The sequence below is a fragment of the Cottoperca gobio genome, chromosome 11 (assembly GCF_900634415.1).
Source record: "Cottoperca gobio chromosome 11, fCotGob3.1, whole genome shotgun sequence".
Taxonomy (NCBI): Eukaryota; Metazoa; Chordata; class Actinopteri; order Perciformes; family Bovichtidae; genus Cottoperca; species Cottoperca gobio.
In genome coordinates, this window is record NC_041365.1 from 9,204,472 (window position 1) to 9,222,614 (window position 18,143).

Below are 18,143 nucleotides of genomic sequence, written 5' to 3' on the forward strand. Positions count from 1 at the left end.
AAAGTCTTAATATCTATAAGTTACATTAAACAATAATAAATCTTATAATAGCCGGAGTTTGGGCTACATAGATGGTCGCACAAGTGTCTCGATTACGTGAAGTATCGCGTTACCAACCCCCAAATCCCGTTCAAGAAACCAACCAGGAAGTGAAAGACGGAAAATTAGATCCACATCACGCTTTCAGCTAGCAGTTTTTGGGGAATACCTGTGTTTCTCCTATATGGAGAGGTCAGCCGAGTAGACAACATATGTCTTTATGTAGAAAACGCTGAACAGTTTTGAAGAAACGATGTCGTCGCGTCTAACTACACGGCAGGATCGGTAAAGTGAATGGACGGAGAGTGATTGTCACTGACAACCTGCCAAAATAAACACCGGTAGGTATAACGTTAACGTCTGAATTGTACTTTCATTATACACCTAAACATATGAAAGAAGAATAAGTACAAAAAAAAATATGAGTTAAGATGAGTTGAAAACATCAGAAAACAAATATCTTTATCGTGACTAGCAAAACAATAGAGACACAACCATATGGACCTAACAGCTCTCTGAGTTTAAGTAAATGAAAGGGTTCAGATTGCCTCTAGCCTGCCTTAAATCAATCAAATGGTAGTAAATTACCACCACCAGCGAATATGTGTGGCTGTACCCTTAGGCAAAATTAAATCAGTCTGACAACTCTGCCAGTAAACACAGTGTGTAGCCTATACTCTTATCACAAACCATCTATTATGTCTACATGTATGGCTGTCTTTATGTTTTTTTATAACAAAAACTGGATGAGCACGTTCAGGTGGTCAGTAGCTCACGCAATCTGTATTTGCATATAAGTAATATAGATAGACACACTTACAATATAAGTAGGTAATAATTATAATAATATTTATAATATTGCACACAAGGAGTTAAAAACAAAAGAAGGTTCCCTAAAAGCACAATCATATAAACGTTTGGCCATGTAATGTAATTTAATTTCTCAGATGACAAGTTGTACAGTAGCCAGAGTTAAGAGGAGAGGCCTCTACCAGCAATCTTTCTTTTCATACAGTCAGCATTTTTGGACAAGCATCAAACTACACACTAATCATCTTTCTATGACTCCTTATTTGCAGACATATGGCCCTCCTACTAAGATAACCAAGGGAGACGACGCAGTGAGACGACAAGACTAGCATCATGTTCCTCAAAACATCTTTCACCACCCTGATCGTGGGGGTGTTTGTGGTGTACGTGCTCCACACCTGCTGGGTGATGTTCGGCATAGTATACACTAAACCCTGCGACACCCCCACAGGGGGCAACTGTATCACATCCTTCCTGGCAGGAAACCCAAAACTACAGGTCAGTAATGTGGAAGGATGGATGGTTGATTCCAGTATGTTGCCAGTAGTATACTGTCAGATTGTCATGATATCTCTATGTGTATCCAGTTGAGCATCTATACTGCACTGCGGCCCAACTGCAGAGGGAGGACATACTTTGATCCACAAGGAGGAATCATTTGATGTCAACAGCAAGTTTGAGAGGTTGGTGGCACTCACTTTTTCATCACTTTTCAGATTTTATTGATTGATATCAAAAATACCTTCCTTGCTTTCATCCTCTTTCCTCTTCCTGTCCTTCCCTCCAGGATAGTAAATGTCTCCCTCCCTAAGAAGACCCGCAACAATGGAACTTTATTTGCATTAATATTTGTCCATCAAGCTGGCGTCACTCCGTGGCAGGATCCACGACAAGTCCACTTGGTGGCTCAGCTCACCACATACATGGTCCCTAAACTGCCTGAAATCTCTTTGATATCCGGAGAGGATCAAACACAGGTACTGAGTTGTTCAGAGCATGCAGAGGAGCTTAAGGGATCCACCTCAGTGTATTATATTACCTCCTATATAACAAATAAAGTAAAAAAATCCTGGATTTTACTTTTGTGATTGATTGTAATCTATTATATTACTTGTTTATTTCTTGTATTTCAAACACCTCGAAGAACTTGTTTTGTATGATTTATAAATAGTTTATATCATTAGTTACTTTTTAGTTGTTGCAGGTGTTTCAGTTTGTAATATTTGTAGCTTCTCTTGGTCACTCAGCTGACTACTTACATTTTTGTTATACCCAATTAGCTAATTTGCAGAACAAGTAGTATCTGTATCTTATCAATATAGTTACAGAAGAGTTTAGTTACGGGATTCTGATTTGAGTGTAATTCTTTGTCTATGTAATCACACAGGGTCAGAAAGAAGAGGGCCAGCAGAAGAACCATGATGGTAAACCTTTGGCAGGGAGTGGAGCTGGTCCCACTTCCACAGCCGATCACCCAGTTTCCCACTGGCGCACCCGCCTGACATTCAACATTGTCGGCGACCACTTCATCTTCGACAAAGAATCCCTGCCTAGTGATGTCCACAGATACCTCAGAGTGTAAGACAGTGAATACAGAAACACATACACACGCGAAGCACTCAAAAGTCTGGGTATGGTGTAGAAACTATTGTGGACGTTAAACTCAGTACATACAGGTTTATTTAGGTTATGTCCGACAGATCTTTTTAAAAGCTTAATTATAATGGATTACACAGACTTGAATTGGGATCCAGAGGCATATGAGCATGTTTAGTTTTTCTGTCTTTCAGATTCCAAAATGGTAAGAAGATGGTTTATCTACCTCTGCTGTTTGTTGATGAGCTCAGCAACCGGGTCAAGGACCTTGTGGTAAGCTTTTTACATTTAAATGAATAATAAAAATGTAACTGACATTTTGGCCATTTGTCAATGACAGATTTTCAAAAGCACACATTTTTTCTATTATTCATTTTCTTACGGAACTTATTTAGAGGAAAACACTGTGTACTGTTACCCGATGATTCGAGGTTGGAATGATGAACCACATCCTTGTTGATTTGTTTTTACTGACCCCAGACATTGAATCGCTTCCTGCCTCAGAATAAAATAAAGCCAAAGCGTCTCAAAGAACAACAAATCAGGAAGTTAAATATGGATGATAATAGTTTACAGACAGTTGGAGGCAACAACAGAAACAATGGACTTGATAAAATATGATTATATCGATTGTTGTTTGCATTCACGTTAAAGATTATGAGAACATAATATTAATACTTCAGAAGAGGATTATGTAAACTAATGTCTTGCTTCTTGATGATTTGACACGCTGTTTGGTTTGTGTATTTGTAGGAGATCAACAGCACCTCCACGGAGCTCCCTCTGACCATCTCCTACGACTCCATCTCTCTGGGGAGGCTACGATTCTGGATCCACATGCAAGATGCCGTTTTCTCTCTGCAGCAGTTCGGTATGTTAATCCTCTCTCTCACACACACACACACACACAGTGTAGAAGCCTTGTACTCTAATACAATATATATGTGTGTCTGTCTGTCTCCCTGTATGTGTTGCAGGTTTCACAGAAAAGGATGCGGATGAGATTAAAGGAATCTTTGTGGATACCAACCTGTACTTCCTGGCTCTGACCTTCTTTGTAGCAGCCTTCCATGCAAGTCTGCACCACAGAGCGCCACACCACATTACACTACAATAGAAATATTAAATAAAGATCTGATATGAAGAATTTACAATTTCTTCACACAATAGCACATAAATACATTCCTGATTAGAAGTGTTGGACTTTCTTGAAGTGGAACTTTCAAACGAGCACATAAAATCAGCATGAGAGGACTAACAATAAAGGTTCATACAATCCTAAATTCTCAAGTTGCATATCACCAAATACAGTATCATTAGAAGCAAACTCTTTTCCACTCTTCACTTTCATCTTTAAGCATTTGAAATATAGGTCTTGGCACTTGGCAAAGAAAGAGAAAAGAGCCCTGAGTTGTACTGATAATGAACGGTTAACAATGAACTGTAGCTTGAGAAATGTATGATTATGTCCATTGGTTTCTTTAGCTCCTCTTTGACTTCCTGGCGTTCAAGAATGACATCAGCTTCTGGAAGCAGAAGAAAAGCATGGTGGGAATGTCCAGTAAAGCAGGTAGGTAACTTTTGTTCTCATGAAAAACACAATTTTAGACAGGAAACAAATACAAAACAGCTGACAAGTAGAAAAAAGTCTGGAGATTCAGCTGCTACAAAAACCAGAGATTAGCTGTGTAGTATAATCGGACTCAGTGGATCTGGACTGCTGGGTGGCAAAAGGTTGCTTTCTGCTAAATAATGAAAACTGCTACAGAGTAAGGGATGCTCCTGAGGGCTTGCTTTGTCACTTGCAATGTCGAGAATTAGCCATCTGCGAAATGCTGTTGAGCAATATTTCACCAACAGCATTATAAGCCAGAAGCCTACATAGCCAGACCTTCAGCCAGACCTTTTGTCCTGCACTGGAACTGTGTATGTCCTTAGATCTGGCACTATGGGGCAACTACTTTGACTTAATAGAAAATACAATAACGTTGGTGTGGACAGAATATAATTATAAGATATAACTCTCCAAATGCATCAACATTTTGGAACATTCCTGAAATGCATTTATCATTAGGTGTAATCCACAGAATGTCTGGACCTAATAATTACATTTTGTGTTTTGTTTTCCAGTGCTGTGGCGATGTTTCAGCACCATAGTGATTTTCCTCTATCTGTTTGACGAGCAGACCAGCCTGCTTGTTCTCATACCCGCTGGCGTCGGCTCTATCATTGAAGTAAGTACACACAGACTGGAAACACAAACTTAAAAATACACACTTGCCTGCATTGAAAACGTATTAGAAACATATGCATGATATAAACAGTTCTGTTGATAAGTGGTGTGTTTTGGGAATGTTTGTTTTGTTGCAGGTATGGAAAGTAAAGAAGGCCTTGAAGATTCAGGTTTTCTGGAAAGGAGGCAAACCAACATTCCAGGTAGGTTTGTGTACCTGGTTGATCTTCTTTCAGTTTATTTTTAATATCTCAGTATGAATCAAATCTTGTCTATCAAGGTTGCTTTACAGTGTTTGACTGTTTGTCAATGCTAAATGAATTGATATGTGGACCATTTCCTCCAACTGCTGAGCACAGCTTTCTTTGTTATTAATTGTTCTCTGCCTGCTGCTGTAATACAGCTCTCTACTAAATTGATGTGGGTTGAAACTGAAAGCACAGAGAAAGCACTAGAAATGCAGCCACATTGTGTGGCCATGATAAACGAATAAAGGAAACAAATGTTTTGATGCAGTAGTGTATCATTGGCCTTGTTAAAGGTGAGTGGGAAATGAAGCAATGTGGTTCTGTGAGCAAACACGATTTTAACATCAGAGTCTTTTCTTGCAAATGTATGACTTTATAATCTCAGAATATAAAAACATTTTCCGCTGAACTTGCGAGTCTTTTTTTCTTGTAAATGTACAACATACGTTTTTTTCTCAGATTATCCCCTAATTATAATTACTTTTATAATTGTCTCTGAGCCCACAGCATTTCTCCATGTTTCAGGTCCGTTCACCTCGGAGCTGTACAGATGAAGAAAATGTTTGTGATTACGTGTGCTAACCATAAATTTGTGTATTGTTTTCAGTTTGGGAAATTAAATGAATCTGAGAGGAGAACAGAACAGTACGATACTCTGGTAAGACCCTATAGGCCACACCACATACTGCACTTTTGTTACTGGACACTTTAGGTTATGCTGTAACTGGATGTACACTACCTTGTGTTTCTCTGTAGGCCATGAAGTATCTCTCGTACCTCCTTTACCCGTTGTGTATTGGAGGGGCTATGTATGCTCTAATATTCCTACGATACAAGAGGTAAGGGTGTGTGTGTGTGTGTGTGTGTGTGTGTGTGTGTGTGTGTGTGTGTGTGTGTGTGTGTGTGTGTGTGTGTGTGTGTGTGTGTGTGTGTGTGTGTGTGTGTGTGTGTGTGTGTGTGTGCGCCTAGCATGCACAATTGTTGAAACTATTTTTATGGTCTGGCCAGTCTTTACATAATTATCTGTGTTTCTCTGTCCCTGTTTAAGTTGGTACTCGTGGTTGATCAACAGTTTGGTTAATGGTAAGCTTTTTCAAACTCTGAACACTGTGGATAACTGTTCATCAACTAATGAATTATTGACAGTATTACAAGTTGATAACCCCATTGTGCCATTGATTTATTTAAAAGAAAATGCTTTTCAACATGTTCTTGATCATTCCAGGTGTATACGCCTTTGGCTTCCTCTTTATGCTTCCTCAACTGTTTGTCAACTATAAGGTCAGTACTTTTTAATAACATTTTAAAATGTGGTAATGGAATAAATACATTTATTATAAAGACTCTAAGTGTGTCACATCTCACCTCCAAAGGGAAGAAAATAACTGTTGCATGTAACGTTTAAGGTTAACCCACTGATAGAAAAACAGCTCCATAGCGCAACTACAGGTCAAAAACTCCACTGGGAGCCATGAAATGCTCAGATATTATGGGAAAGTATGCTCGCTAAACATGAAATGCTTCAGATATTATGGGAAAGTATGCTCGCTAAACATGAAATGCTTCAGATATTGCCTCAAAGTTTACATTACAGAATTGCATGTAATTAGATTTACTGTTTTCAAACATTACTTTCAAACATCCCACCACTGACTTAATATGCTTAATTTAACAGCTGAAATCTGTGGCCCACCTGCCCTGGAAAGCCTTTATGTACAAGGTAAGATAATAATAATAATAATAATAATAATAATACATACTTTAAGTCACTGTCCCTGAATATCCCTATTAGAGAGTAGTGCATTTGTCAAAAGAATGAATTCATTAATTGAGCGATTGATTGATTTTTGCCAGGCTTTCAATACCTTCATCGACGATGTGTTTGCCTTCATCATCACCATGCCAACGTCTCACAGACTGGCCTGTTTTAGGGACGATGTGGTGTTTCTCATTTACCTCTACCAGAGATGGTACACACACACACACACACACACACACACACTCCTACATCACCAACATAACACACCCAACAGTTTTCTGACCCAAAAACTCTGTTTCCTCTCTCCAGGCTATACCCAGTCGACAAAACAAGAGTAAATGAATATGGAGTTTCTTACGACGAAGAACCCAAAGAAAAGACTCACAAGGACTAGTGAGGAAAGACAGGTTATGTCTTCCATGATCTTGAATCTGCGGGTATCCACTGATTCGTATTGGTCATTTGGTATCAACTGAGCCTGTTTAACCGTCCAGAGGCAGCTGGGAAAATGTTTTTGATTCTGGCCAGTTAGTTGTAAATGGACCAAGTTCCTCATCATCTTCACTATGTCTCATAGTGCAAAGTGTTGAACGGTCAACATCTGCTTATCTGCATTTTGAAGTCTGTAGAAGGATTTTTGTTTTGTTTTTTTGCATTATGTTACAGGACAGGTAGATAAACCTCAAACCCATTTAAAACTGGCTCAACAACCTGGAAAAACGTGTTTCTGAATGGTGTGAATGGCCACCACACTGCTCACTACTATGACCACGTCTACCACAGGTCACTGCTCAGCTTTGGTATGAAAGGGTACACGGATGACTATAGTAACTCTCTTATAGTAGATATGGTTGGTAGCTTCGAGCCTTCTCAGCCATAAATTCTGCTATTCCTGTTGTCCACAAAGCCGGTCACATTCCTTGTCTATTGGAACAGATCTTTACTGTTATCACTGGAGGTCTTTTTTTTCCTTGATTTCCAACTTTGCATGTCTGCAAATTCTGGTTTGGTTTGTGCTAAGGTGCAGGGGTATGATTGATCTCATTGGGTGGGACCCCTTTAAGCTTAAACCGCCTCTTGAGGACCACTGTAAATATTGTGATTTCAGAATATTAATTGCAATGTTATAAAGGGATCATTATAAATGTAAAGAAATTTAGTCCGAAGCGGCTGTATTGTTGGCTCAGTTAATTGTTCCTGATGCAGAATTTGAGTGAGAAATAAAATGAAATGTTGCTTTATTATGTTAAATATGCTCAGTGAAAAGGCTGTTAACAATTTGCCTCTTAGAAACTATGAATGTGTAGACATTTCAATTTTGCAAATGATCATGCACACAAAGCTAACATGTTTTAACCCTGGGACACCTTAAAAGTGGCAATATACATAAAACATAAAATGACAAAGATATGGGCACTTAAAAGGTAACAAGAAATTAGTCAGAAATAATCAAATACATCATTCTAACTTTAAGAGTTTTACTAATGTACTTTTCAAATAATGTACATGATGAACCATTCGAGGTCAATGCCTATCCTTAACCATCTTGCATCTACCATCATCACACATTAAATGATACTGACTTTTGTTACACTGTAACACAGGAGGGTACCATTTAAAACCCATACTGTCCTTTCCATCTACTCTAGTTTTGTAGTTTTACCTGCTCGAGTATTTTTTACATATCAGGGCCAAGAAAATATGTTGGTGCCAAATGTGAGAATGATCCTTTAAACTGTTGGTGAGCCTTGTTTGTTCACCATAAATGGTCCATCTGCTGTTTTTAATTAGACACTAATATTGTGAGGAAAATGGTAAATGCTTAGACTTGAGGAAAGTATTGCTACATTTGGATTTACAGTCACATTTTGATTTTTCTGCTATAGTTTTAATATGCTTTCTTTTTTTTTGCTTCTTTTTTTTTTTTATTGAAAGATATATGGATATATTCAATCCAGCACAGGTTTTCTGTTACTGTGTAAACCAGGTAAGGAGAGATTTGCAGAAAATTGCCTTGAAATGGTTTTAGTTATTGTAACATTTGTGTTTTTGATTGTGATTAAATAAAATTGTTGACTGAACATGTTTGCATTGGTTTTAAGTTAATAGCAGCAGGAACATGCATAATGATTTGCACCATGTCAAATTTCTTAATGTATGGTACCTCAATCTAGACCAGAGGTCTGGAACCTATGGCTCTTTCGATGACGCAAAATGACTAGCAGACAATATTGAGCTGACATTTTTTAACATGATTAACAAGTACTAAATAATTATACTGTGTCATTTTAAAGTAAAACATTTAGCAGCGGATTTTTTTTAGTTCTCCCCTCTCCATTCCTCCGCTCTGTCTCTGACTAAGTGTGTGTGTGTGTGTGTGTGTGTCTCGGCAGCAAAGCCCCGCCCTTCACGAAACAGAGCAGAGGAGAAACTGCGCAAAGCAAGCAGTAGACCAGGGGTGTCAAACTCAATCAGAGAGGGCCAAAATTAAAAACTGGGACTACGTTGAGCGCCAAACATGGTCCACATTTATTGAACAGGATAGACATATTGGATAAAGTGCAAAAAGATATGGAACATATTTAGGTAGGCTACATTCTCCATATGCACATGTGTCAGAGCCCGATGTTTGGAATATTTTCTTAGCTGCCAGTTTAATGTTTGGGGTTCTTAGCTGTGGAAACCCTCAGTGGGTGAAGGTGTGCATCAGTGAGATTACTCATGTGTGGGTTTTTGTTCATCTTCATCACAAACAAAAGCAACTCGCACGCAACTCGGAAAATCTATTCAGCACTTTCCCCTCGACTCAGCCATCGCACTGCTATGTTCAGAATGTATCTCCTCAGGAAAAGACTTAAATTGGCTCTTATAAAGTTTCCTGTCTGTGTTACGGTGCTTGTTACATGTTCCATTTCCAGAGCTTTACAACACAGCGCTTCCTGGTGTATGATGCAGTGATACATCGTCAGCTCACCTGCACAGGTCTCTCGCTGCATCTTCTCCCGCATCCAGTCCACTAATCCGCTCTTTTCACCGCATCGCAGGCACTCCATCAGTCCCGTCAGTTTGTCCCCGGCAGTTTAATTTCATTCACACATTTAGATACGTCCTCAAATATGTATTTCCCATGGTTTTTTTCTACATTCCTTTCTTTATTATATCATTGATTGAGTCATGTATTTACTATAATGACAGCTTTAGTCCTCCATAAAACTAAACGAAATAATGTTCGAATTGCATAATAATGAACAAAGAATATTGAGACCTTTACAGATTGCAAAACGACGCTGTTTTAATATTGAATACGTCTGTACAACACTTTGTGTGCGTACTGACGTCGAGTCACGCAGCACTGACGCAGAGTATATAAAGGTAGCTCCCGCCCTCTTCTGTCCCTTTTCCACTACAGGAAGTGAACGTGCCTAAGGTGCTTGGTTCTTCACCAGAAGCTAAGGCCCACAATCCGGCGACTAGCACCGTCAAATTTAGGCATCCACCGCAACAAATCGAAAATCTAACATCTACAATGGCTTCCGTGTCTGAGCTCGCCTGCATTTACTCTGCTCTGATCCTCCACGACGATGAAGTTACCGTCACCGTAAGTGCCCCATCTCATCACAGGCTACTCCACCAATACCTCTTAACCGCACCGAATGGGTTATTGTGTTAGTGGCGAAGGCCCTAAATAATAAAGCTGAGATAGAAACAAGTATTCTGTCAAACTGAGACGGTAATGTATTTAAAAATATGTTTTAAAAGTACCATGTTCAGTCAAAAATGGCGGCATGGTTTTTGCTAACGTTAGGCCACGTTGCTGTATCAGTACAGCGTAGTGTTTTATGACATTCATGGGTTAACTTTATATCTACATGTGACTTTTCTAGCGGTTTTCGCAAGTCTTGCGCATCTAAACAGTTCCAAACTAATAGTTGAGGTTCTACATAATGTCCACCACGCAAATGACAGGTGCTAACTAAAGTTAATGCTAAACTAGTAATCTCAACAACATTCTTTAATTTTCAGAAGTGGTATCACAAAGTGCGGTTGTTAACTGAAGAATATCATCATATTCTAGTCTGATTTATTTCATTCTTTATAACGCCAGTTGTCTAACGTTGTTCTGAAAGTGTTGGTGCACGTGGATGCTGTACAGCATCATGATGACGTGCAACCCGCTGCATAAATTAGGACATAGTATGTGAGATAGTGTAATAAGTATTGTATGATAGAAATAAAACGTTTGCATGGTAGGTTTACGACACTTGTTTAAAAAAATAATCTTTTATAATCTTGTCAGAGGTCAAGGTTCCATTCATTTTGATAGCATCCTCAGGTTTAAGAAGCTTGAACCAGGAAAATATTTTTAATGGCATATGATTTATGTTATTTGATTTTAAAAGTTGCTTTGAGTATCTATCCTGCTTTATTTTAACATGTGGTCAATGCTGCATTAAAGAAATAAATGTAATAGGCAAATTAATGTGGTGCACTATTACTATACACATTTGGCTTGCAACTAACTTGTGATATTTCTATTGTGTACTAAGGTGCTTAAAGTCATTCAAGGATGACTTAAGTAGATTTTGTAACAATTGATGTCTTCTCTGTCTATAGGAGGACAAGCTGAATGCTCTGATCAAGGCTGCAGGAGTGGTTGTGGAGCCTTTCTGGCCAAGTCTGTTTGCCAAGGTGAGAAAAAAGCTTTGTATGGGTGGTGCACATGCAAGGTTTAAACCAGGAGGGATTGGGTGGTGTCTGTAGGTCTGCATCACTTGCCACAATAAGCCCCGGACATGTGAATATAGTGACTGACCTGTGATTGTCATTTCGCAGGCTCTGTCCAGCGTGGACATCGGCAGCCTGATCTGCAATGTTGGATCCGGAGGTGGAGGTGGAGCTCCAGCTGGAGCCCCTGCTGCTGGAGCCCCTGTTGCAAGCAGTGATGCCCCAGGTAGCTGGACAAACAGTTGTTTCATTAGTAGTAGGTCATTGTAAAACGTCGATCTCGACAAAGGCTGTAGTTTGTGCACCCTGTGTCTTTTGACTTTGTTAACCATACCTTGTCTTGTTTACCCCTACAGCCAAGGAGGAGGAGAAGAAAGAGGAGAAGAAGGACGAGTCTGAGGAGTCCGATGATGACATGGGCTTCGGTCTCTTTGATTAAAAAAAATGTTTTTGTAATAAAACACAAATAGTACAAAAACTACTGCTGCCTGATCTGACTCTTTATTCTCTCCCAGGATATTCTCTGGCACAGACAAGTACCTCACCTGTCACTAACAAGTGAATGTTGAACATGTGACAGCTGCACTAAATTAAAGTTTCTATTGACCGACTCAATCATATTTAGTACATATTGCAGCATTTGATAACAAACTAAAGTGGACACCAGCTGAGTATTTATGGGGTTAAATGTCAGCAGCAAATATTAGACATAAACTGAATTAAATTGAGCAGATATGGTCACAAACAATTGGACAGTATAAAGATGGTAGACAGCTGTCAATTTCACAACTTCAGTGCAACTGGTAGAGTTGTGTTGTGGCACTGGGATAATTGCTGGTATCTTTATATGATTTAATGTTATGAGCCAATTGGTAGATGCCCTTTGCTGGTTATAATCCTTAACTGATTGTGTTCACCTGCATGAACACACGTGACTGATTAAGGCGTTGGACATGTGGAAGGTTTGAAAGGAAAAATGTATATCCTGGAGAATATGCTTTAAATAGCCCCATAAAACGATAGTGTGATCATTAAGATCGTTTAGGCTTTTGTTTTACATAATTTATTTAGCCACAGGTGTCAACTAATCGATAACCTCGTAACTCCAACAGGCGGGTTTTAAAAAGTTCTGAAGCCTACAATAAAACATGCTGCACTCCTTGGCCTTTGCGTAATATACTAGATAGATTGTATTACCTGAAGTTGTATTCACATACAGTATATCTCAAAAGTGAGTACACCCTTTAGATTTTTGCAAATATTCTGTTATATCCTTTCAGGGGATAACATTATCCTACTGAAACTTTGATATAACTTAAAGTAGTCAGTGTGCTGCTTGAATAACAGTATAGATTTATTGTCCTTTGAAAATTACTCAGTACACAGCTGTTAATGTCTAAACAGCTGGCAACAAAAGTGAGTACACCCCATAGTGAACATGTCTAAATTGTGCCCAAAGTGTCAATATTTTGTGTGACCACCATTGTTATCTAGCACTGCTTTAAGACTGAAACCTAACCCTATATGCCGTTGAGTGCTAACAGAGGCTCCTTAACGCCGCATGTGTTAACACAGTAGGCCTATATGTATAAGGGATTACATTTTTTTTTAAACTTTACTTTATTTTATGAGGCAAGTTCCCCCTCAAAGTTATTAAAAACATCATAAACATATTTTTAAGTGCCAAATGTGACATTTGCATTGAACTGTGTAGGTTCATATATTAAATGCTTAACGTTAACTCACCTGTTCGCACATGGTGGTCCCCCTTTAGCTTATCTTTTCGCATCAGTGCAAATGGCTGAAAAACAGGTGACAAAGTAACAAAATGTTTAATGCGAAACAGAAAAACTCTAAATATACCATCAATATGTATCGCAATATATCAGGGGTGATGTCAACTTCTTTAATGGCGGCGTAGTATAACCACAAGTTTCCGTAGTGTAGTGGTTATCACGTTCGCCTCACACGCGAAAGGTCCCCGGTTCGAAACCGGGCGGAAACACATTTTCTTAATGTTTTTCTTTGACCGTAGACACATAATAGAAGACTGAAACCTAACCCTATATGCCGTTGAGTGCTAACAGAGGCTCCTTAACGCCGCATGTGTTAACACAGTATAAATATACCATCAATATGTATCGCAATATATCATTCTTGAATTCACTTTATCTTTAAATTACATGAACAGGATATAAAAAAAAGATAGAAAGAAAAAGAAAAGTGTGGCGCAGATTTTTTTTATTCTCTCCTTACCTTTCCTCGAAAGAAGACCAGCGTTTCCTTTTGGTTTGAGCTCCTGGTAGCTAACGTTTCACTTAAAAATAATTTGCAAAACCTTAACCGTCTATGAACGTATCGAGTGGGGATATCCTCCATCATCAGTAACTAACTAATAATATTAACAATTACCACAAATCGCAATATATATGTGGGGTGATGGTGGCGTAGTTTAAGTACAAGTTTCCGTAGTGTAGTGGTTATCACGTTCGCCTCACACGCGAAAGGTCCCCGGTTCGAAACCGGGCGGAAACAACCTTTTATATTTTTTATTTGACTATAAACACAGAAAAGCCATGTTGGATGATATACACAACCAAGACGGCGGCCGTTCACGTGTGAGTTGCTGCAACGCTTCGTAATTTTCTTTTCGGGAATGGACGAGCACCTTGTTATCTTTCACTGGTTTGGTAAGAAGACTACCAACACAGCCAGAAATTATAAGCATCTAAGCTCTTGTATGCCTTAATTTGTGCGTTGGTTTCCCACAACGTTTGTAGCACAAGATAGTTCATAATATCAGGATATTCAATCGGTGGTAATGAATCTAAATCCTCATTATAATCAGACGGCTTTAGTGTGTACGGGTCACGGCCGCGAATTTGGATTTTTTCTCTGAATCTTGCCTTTGTAGAGGACTCCAGAGAGTCAAAATACTTTGAAGAAGTCGGAGTTGTATTGTTGTAGTTGTTCGCTTTAGACACAATTTTTGATTTGTATATCATCCAACAACATGGCGTCGCACAGCATACGTCACACAGTTTTGTCACGTGATTGTACACGAAGAATATGTATAAGGGAGTAAATACTTTTTTAAAACTTTACTTTATAAGTCAAGTTTCCCCTCAAAGTTATTAAACATATCATACACATCTCTGAGCCAAAGCTCTCAATCTACCGGTCGATCTTCGTTCCTACCCTCACCTTTGGTCATGAAGGCTGGGTCATGACCGAAAGAACGAGATCATGGGTACAAGCGGCCAAAATGGGTTTTCTCAGACGGGTGGCTGGCGTCTCCCTTAGAGATAAGGTGAGAAGCTCAGCCATCCGTGAGAGACTCGGAGTAGGGCCGCTGCTCCTTTGCGTTGAAAGAAGCCAGTTGAGGTGGTTCGGGCATCTAGTAAGGATGCCACCTGGGCGCCTCCCTAGGGAGGTGTTCCAGGCACGTCCAGCTGGGAGGAGACCCCGGGGAAGACCCAGGACTCGGTGGAGAGATTATATCTCCTCACTGGCCTGGGAACGCCTCGGGATTCCCCAGTCGGAGCTGGAGGATGTGGCCCTGGAGAAGGGAAGATTGGGGTTCCTTACTGGAGCTGCTGCTCCCGTGACCCGACCCCCGATAAGCGGTAGACGATGGATGGATGGATACATCTTTGTAATTGCCAAATGTGACATTTGCACTGTGTGAATTCATATAATAATGATTAACGTTAACATAATGCTCACAACTCACCTGTTAGCACATGGTGATCCCCCTTTAGCTCATCTTTTCGCATCAGTGATAATGGCTGAAAAACAGGTGACAAAGTAACAAAATGTTGAATGCTAAACAGAAAACTCTAAATATACCGTTATAGGAATACCGAAGTCCAGGCAGGTCCAAATGTGTGACATTAGCGTACATTTAATAGCCTATTTCTGATGCTTTGTAACAACATTTGAGTGAGCATGAGCGAAGTGAGTGAGAAGAGCAGTGTTTGCACATGCACAACCTCGATGATTTAACAGGAGTTGTGTACTGAACGTAGAGAAGAGAAACTGAAACTTAAGTATCGATCTCATCACGCAAGTATTGATCAATACCGATGCCAACGTTGGTATCGGTACATTGATATTTTCGATCGATCCGCCCAACACTAAATAGCGGCTTGTCTTACGCTATATTTAAGATTCCATATCATGTAACTTGTGTGCCAATGCCACTATATATAAGAAGCAAAAAGAGTTTCTGTGATAATATACCCGCACACTTATTTTGTTAAATGAATTCAGATCCTGCTCTAATGAATGTGAAATCCCAGTCAATGTTGTTAATATGGAAGTAAACTGTCAGTCAATGAAGAAAAGAAGAATCTGACAATTGTTCACTTTACTTTGTAGATTTCTCTGAAGAAAAATGTTTAAAAACGTCTGAAGGTCAACAATTCTTTTGGGAAAAACAGCGAATCAGCATCGTGTAGTACAGATTTAACACTGGGAAACTCAGATGAGCTCTTTTAGTCATTTCCTTTTGTAGTTGGTGTTTAGTTTTGTCACTGGAGCAGTAAAAAAAAGACATTGTATTGTATAATTGCTGCATGTTTATTTTTTGCAACACTTTCCGACATTTGTTCTCGGTCTTTTTATACTGCAACTTTGTAACGTGGTTGTAGATTAGATCTATACACTGCGTCTCCCGTGACCAATGTGACTCCCACGCGCCGTATTAATTGTAATTACTGGTTACCTTACAAAAAACAAATCTGAATACTTATTCAAACCACTGGCCAGTAGTGGAAGCAGTACTCACTTTCTTGACCTAGTTTTCAAAAACAACAAAAGTACTCCATTACTAGTAAAAGTAACTCATTTAAAATGTCGATTGAGTAGAAGTGAAAGGTATTAAAAAACTAAATATACTTTGAGTGAAAATAAAAAATAGAAGTGGAGTTGATTATTAGTAAAGTACCATGAAATTAAATGATGAGTAAAGTACAAATACCTCAGAATTGTAGCCAAAGAAGGCCTACAGCATTTGAGCAAATGTACAAAAGTTTACTCTCCAACTCTGGAAGTAAAGACTGTGTTTGTAAGGCAAACTGACTAAAACTACATGTTTTTTTTTTAATTCATTTTTGAAACAACATACTCAAAACATTAAAAACACAAAATCACCAACAAATAACTTTGACACAATCATGTTAATTAATGATTTTTTACAGTTAACTTGCCATTACATTACACATTAAACTACTTATGTCAATTTTCCCTAAAATAATTTGATTTGTCTGCTCTTATTTGTAAGCCACATTGTTCAATGGGAATATATTTTCCTGTTAGCAGCTGTTGACTTGACACGTTGCCAGAGAAGCCGATAAATGTGTTTATTAAACAGTATTGTTCACACTCCGGGCCACTAGGTGGCAGTATCAGGAATAGCAGTTGCTACCAGCATTGAACGAGGAAACAGAAAGTGACTGTAATGTGAAATAAATAAATGTGTGTTTTTTACGTCTTTCCTCTAAATTTCAAATGTGAATCTAACACATTTTGATTACAACAGTATGCTTTATTTTCGGCTTATTTAAATGTTGTGTTAGACTGTTGATGGAGTCAAATAAATACAACGTAATGTTAGGTTTGTTTTGTATGTGGAAAACCGCATTGCATGATGGGATAGGTGCCACTTTCTCTCAAGTAAAGCGTAAAAAATCCTTTTCAGTCTAGTACAAAAGTGTTTATTCTGTATTAAACTCATGTATATTATCATCCCCTTATAGTTTCTGATTTTGGTCATTTGGTCACATTGTCGGCACCATCAGTTAACACGGTACGTCTGCGGATCATATCCCTGCCTCTGTGATGTACAACTCATACTTACCTGGCAGGGGAGATACCATGATCAAGAAGGTGGTTCACCCATGGCGAGGCTTGGCCATTGCACTCCGGTTGAGCTGACCTATGCGAATTTCTCAAATGTAGAAATCTCGACTGCATAATTTGTGGTAGTGGGGGACTGCGTTCGCGCTCTCCCCTGATGACATTGTGAAAATCAATCTTAAAGTATATCCAGAAATCCTACTTATCGATTGAACAGCACCTCTCCCTCCTTCAGCGGCTCCAGAAAGAGCTCGTAACTAGTTAGTTACCAAGGTCAACAATGAACTTTAACTAGACTGAAAAAGGCCGTTTGTGCTGCTCATATTTTAACATGTACAAGCATTGCTTATGTTTATAGTATTTCACCATGAAATAGCCATATTATGAAAGGCTTTTTGACTTTATGCCAGAACAATGCATTGGACCTTTCTTCTTCTTTAGCCCGTGAAGTTGTTAGCCTCCATGTGCAATAAGCTAACGTTTTAGTCTGTACTGACATACACATTTAGCAACATGTAAAATGTACAGCCAAGTGCTGTACCTAAGTCTGGATAGTCAAAACCAAAATAGTTGTTTCAATGACTTAAGTTTTTACCTGGATCTAGAGCTGCAGGTGTAGTCGGCTGTGTGGAAGTCGTGCTCCGAGTGGACTTCTCCTGTCTTTAATGGTGATTTAGGAAACCAACAACCAATATTCAACTAAAGTCCAAAGTAAAATTAATTTACCATACGTAAGTTGTTCTGGAAGAAGAAAGTACTGTTTTCTTCACGCCCACAGCTGCAATCATCAAGAGATTAATATTACATACATTCATCTGAGTTGACATTAGCAACGTTTAGGAACAGACACGCTTTAAGACGCAGACAGAAGCAA

General features: G+C 39.0%; 2 protein-coding genes and 3 non-coding genes across 5 annotated transcripts; all 5 read left to right on the forward strand.

Annotated features, from left to right (window-relative positions):
- The first annotated feature begins 108 nt into the window (after window positions 1-108).
- Window positions 109-8,766, forward strand: LOC115016033 (cleft lip and palate transmembrane protein 1-like protein). Its single transcript, XM_029443701.1, is given in 19 exon segments — window positions 109-380; window positions 1,119-1,347; window positions 1,437-1,465; window positions 1,467-1,532; window positions 1,637-1,826; window positions 2,237-2,427; window positions 2,640-2,718; window positions 3,199-3,316; window positions 3,423-3,517; window positions 3,931-4,015; window positions 4,576-4,679; window positions 4,816-4,881; window positions 5,534-5,584; window positions 5,683-5,765; window positions 5,975-6,009; window positions 6,152-6,207; window positions 6,602-6,646; window positions 6,781-6,896; window positions 6,995-8,766. Coding segments are annotated over 18 exon segments (1,659 nt in total). The 5' UTR covers window positions 109-380; window positions 1,119-1,182; the 3' UTR covers window positions 7,080-8,766.
- Window positions 8,767-10,061: 1,295 nt separating this feature from the next.
- On the forward strand, window positions 10,062-11,891 carry rplp1 (ribosomal protein lateral stalk subunit P1). The gene is made up of 4 exons (XM_029443293.1): window positions 10,062-10,283; window positions 11,300-11,374; window positions 11,519-11,636; window positions 11,767-11,891. Exons 1-4 carry the CDS (start codon window positions 10,212-10,214, stop codon window positions 11,847-11,849), a joined length of 348 nt encoding a protein of 115 aa, XP_029299153.1. The 5' UTR covers window positions 10,062-10,211; the 3' UTR covers window positions 11,850-11,891.
- Window positions 11,892-13,342: 1,451 nt separating this feature from the next.
- On the forward strand, window positions 13,343-13,415 carry trnav-cac (transfer RNA valine (anticodon CAC)). Its single transcript has one exon. It is a non-coding gene; the product is annotated as a tRNA-Val (tRNA).
- Window positions 13,416-13,872: 457 nt separating this feature from the next.
- Window positions 13,873-13,945, forward strand: trnav-cac (transfer RNA valine (anticodon CAC)). Its single transcript has one exon. It is a non-coding gene; the product is annotated as a tRNA-Val (tRNA).
- Window positions 13,946-17,262: 3,317 nt separating this feature from the next.
- Window positions 17,263-17,426, forward strand: LOC115016282 (U1 spliceosomal RNA). Its single transcript, XR_003833109.1, has one exon. It is a non-coding gene; the product is annotated as a U1 spliceosomal RNA (small nuclear RNA).
- Window positions 17,427-18,143: the final 717 nt, after the last annotated feature.

Bases quoted from the DNA above. Each gene is read 5' to 3' on its own strand.
- rplp1 (XM_029443293.1), top strand. From the start codon at position 10,212: ATGGCTTCCGTGTCTGAGCTCGCCTGCATTTACTCTGCTCTGATCCTC. The intron at 11,375-11,518 runs GTGAGAAAAAAG...GTCATTTCGCAG, and splicing joins GGCCAAGTCTGTTTGCCAAG to GCTCTGTCCAGCGTGGACAT. The intron at 11,637-11,766 runs GTAGCTGGACAA...TTACCCCTACAG, and splicing joins TGCAAGCAGTGATGCCCCAG to CCAAGGAGGAGGAGAAGAAA.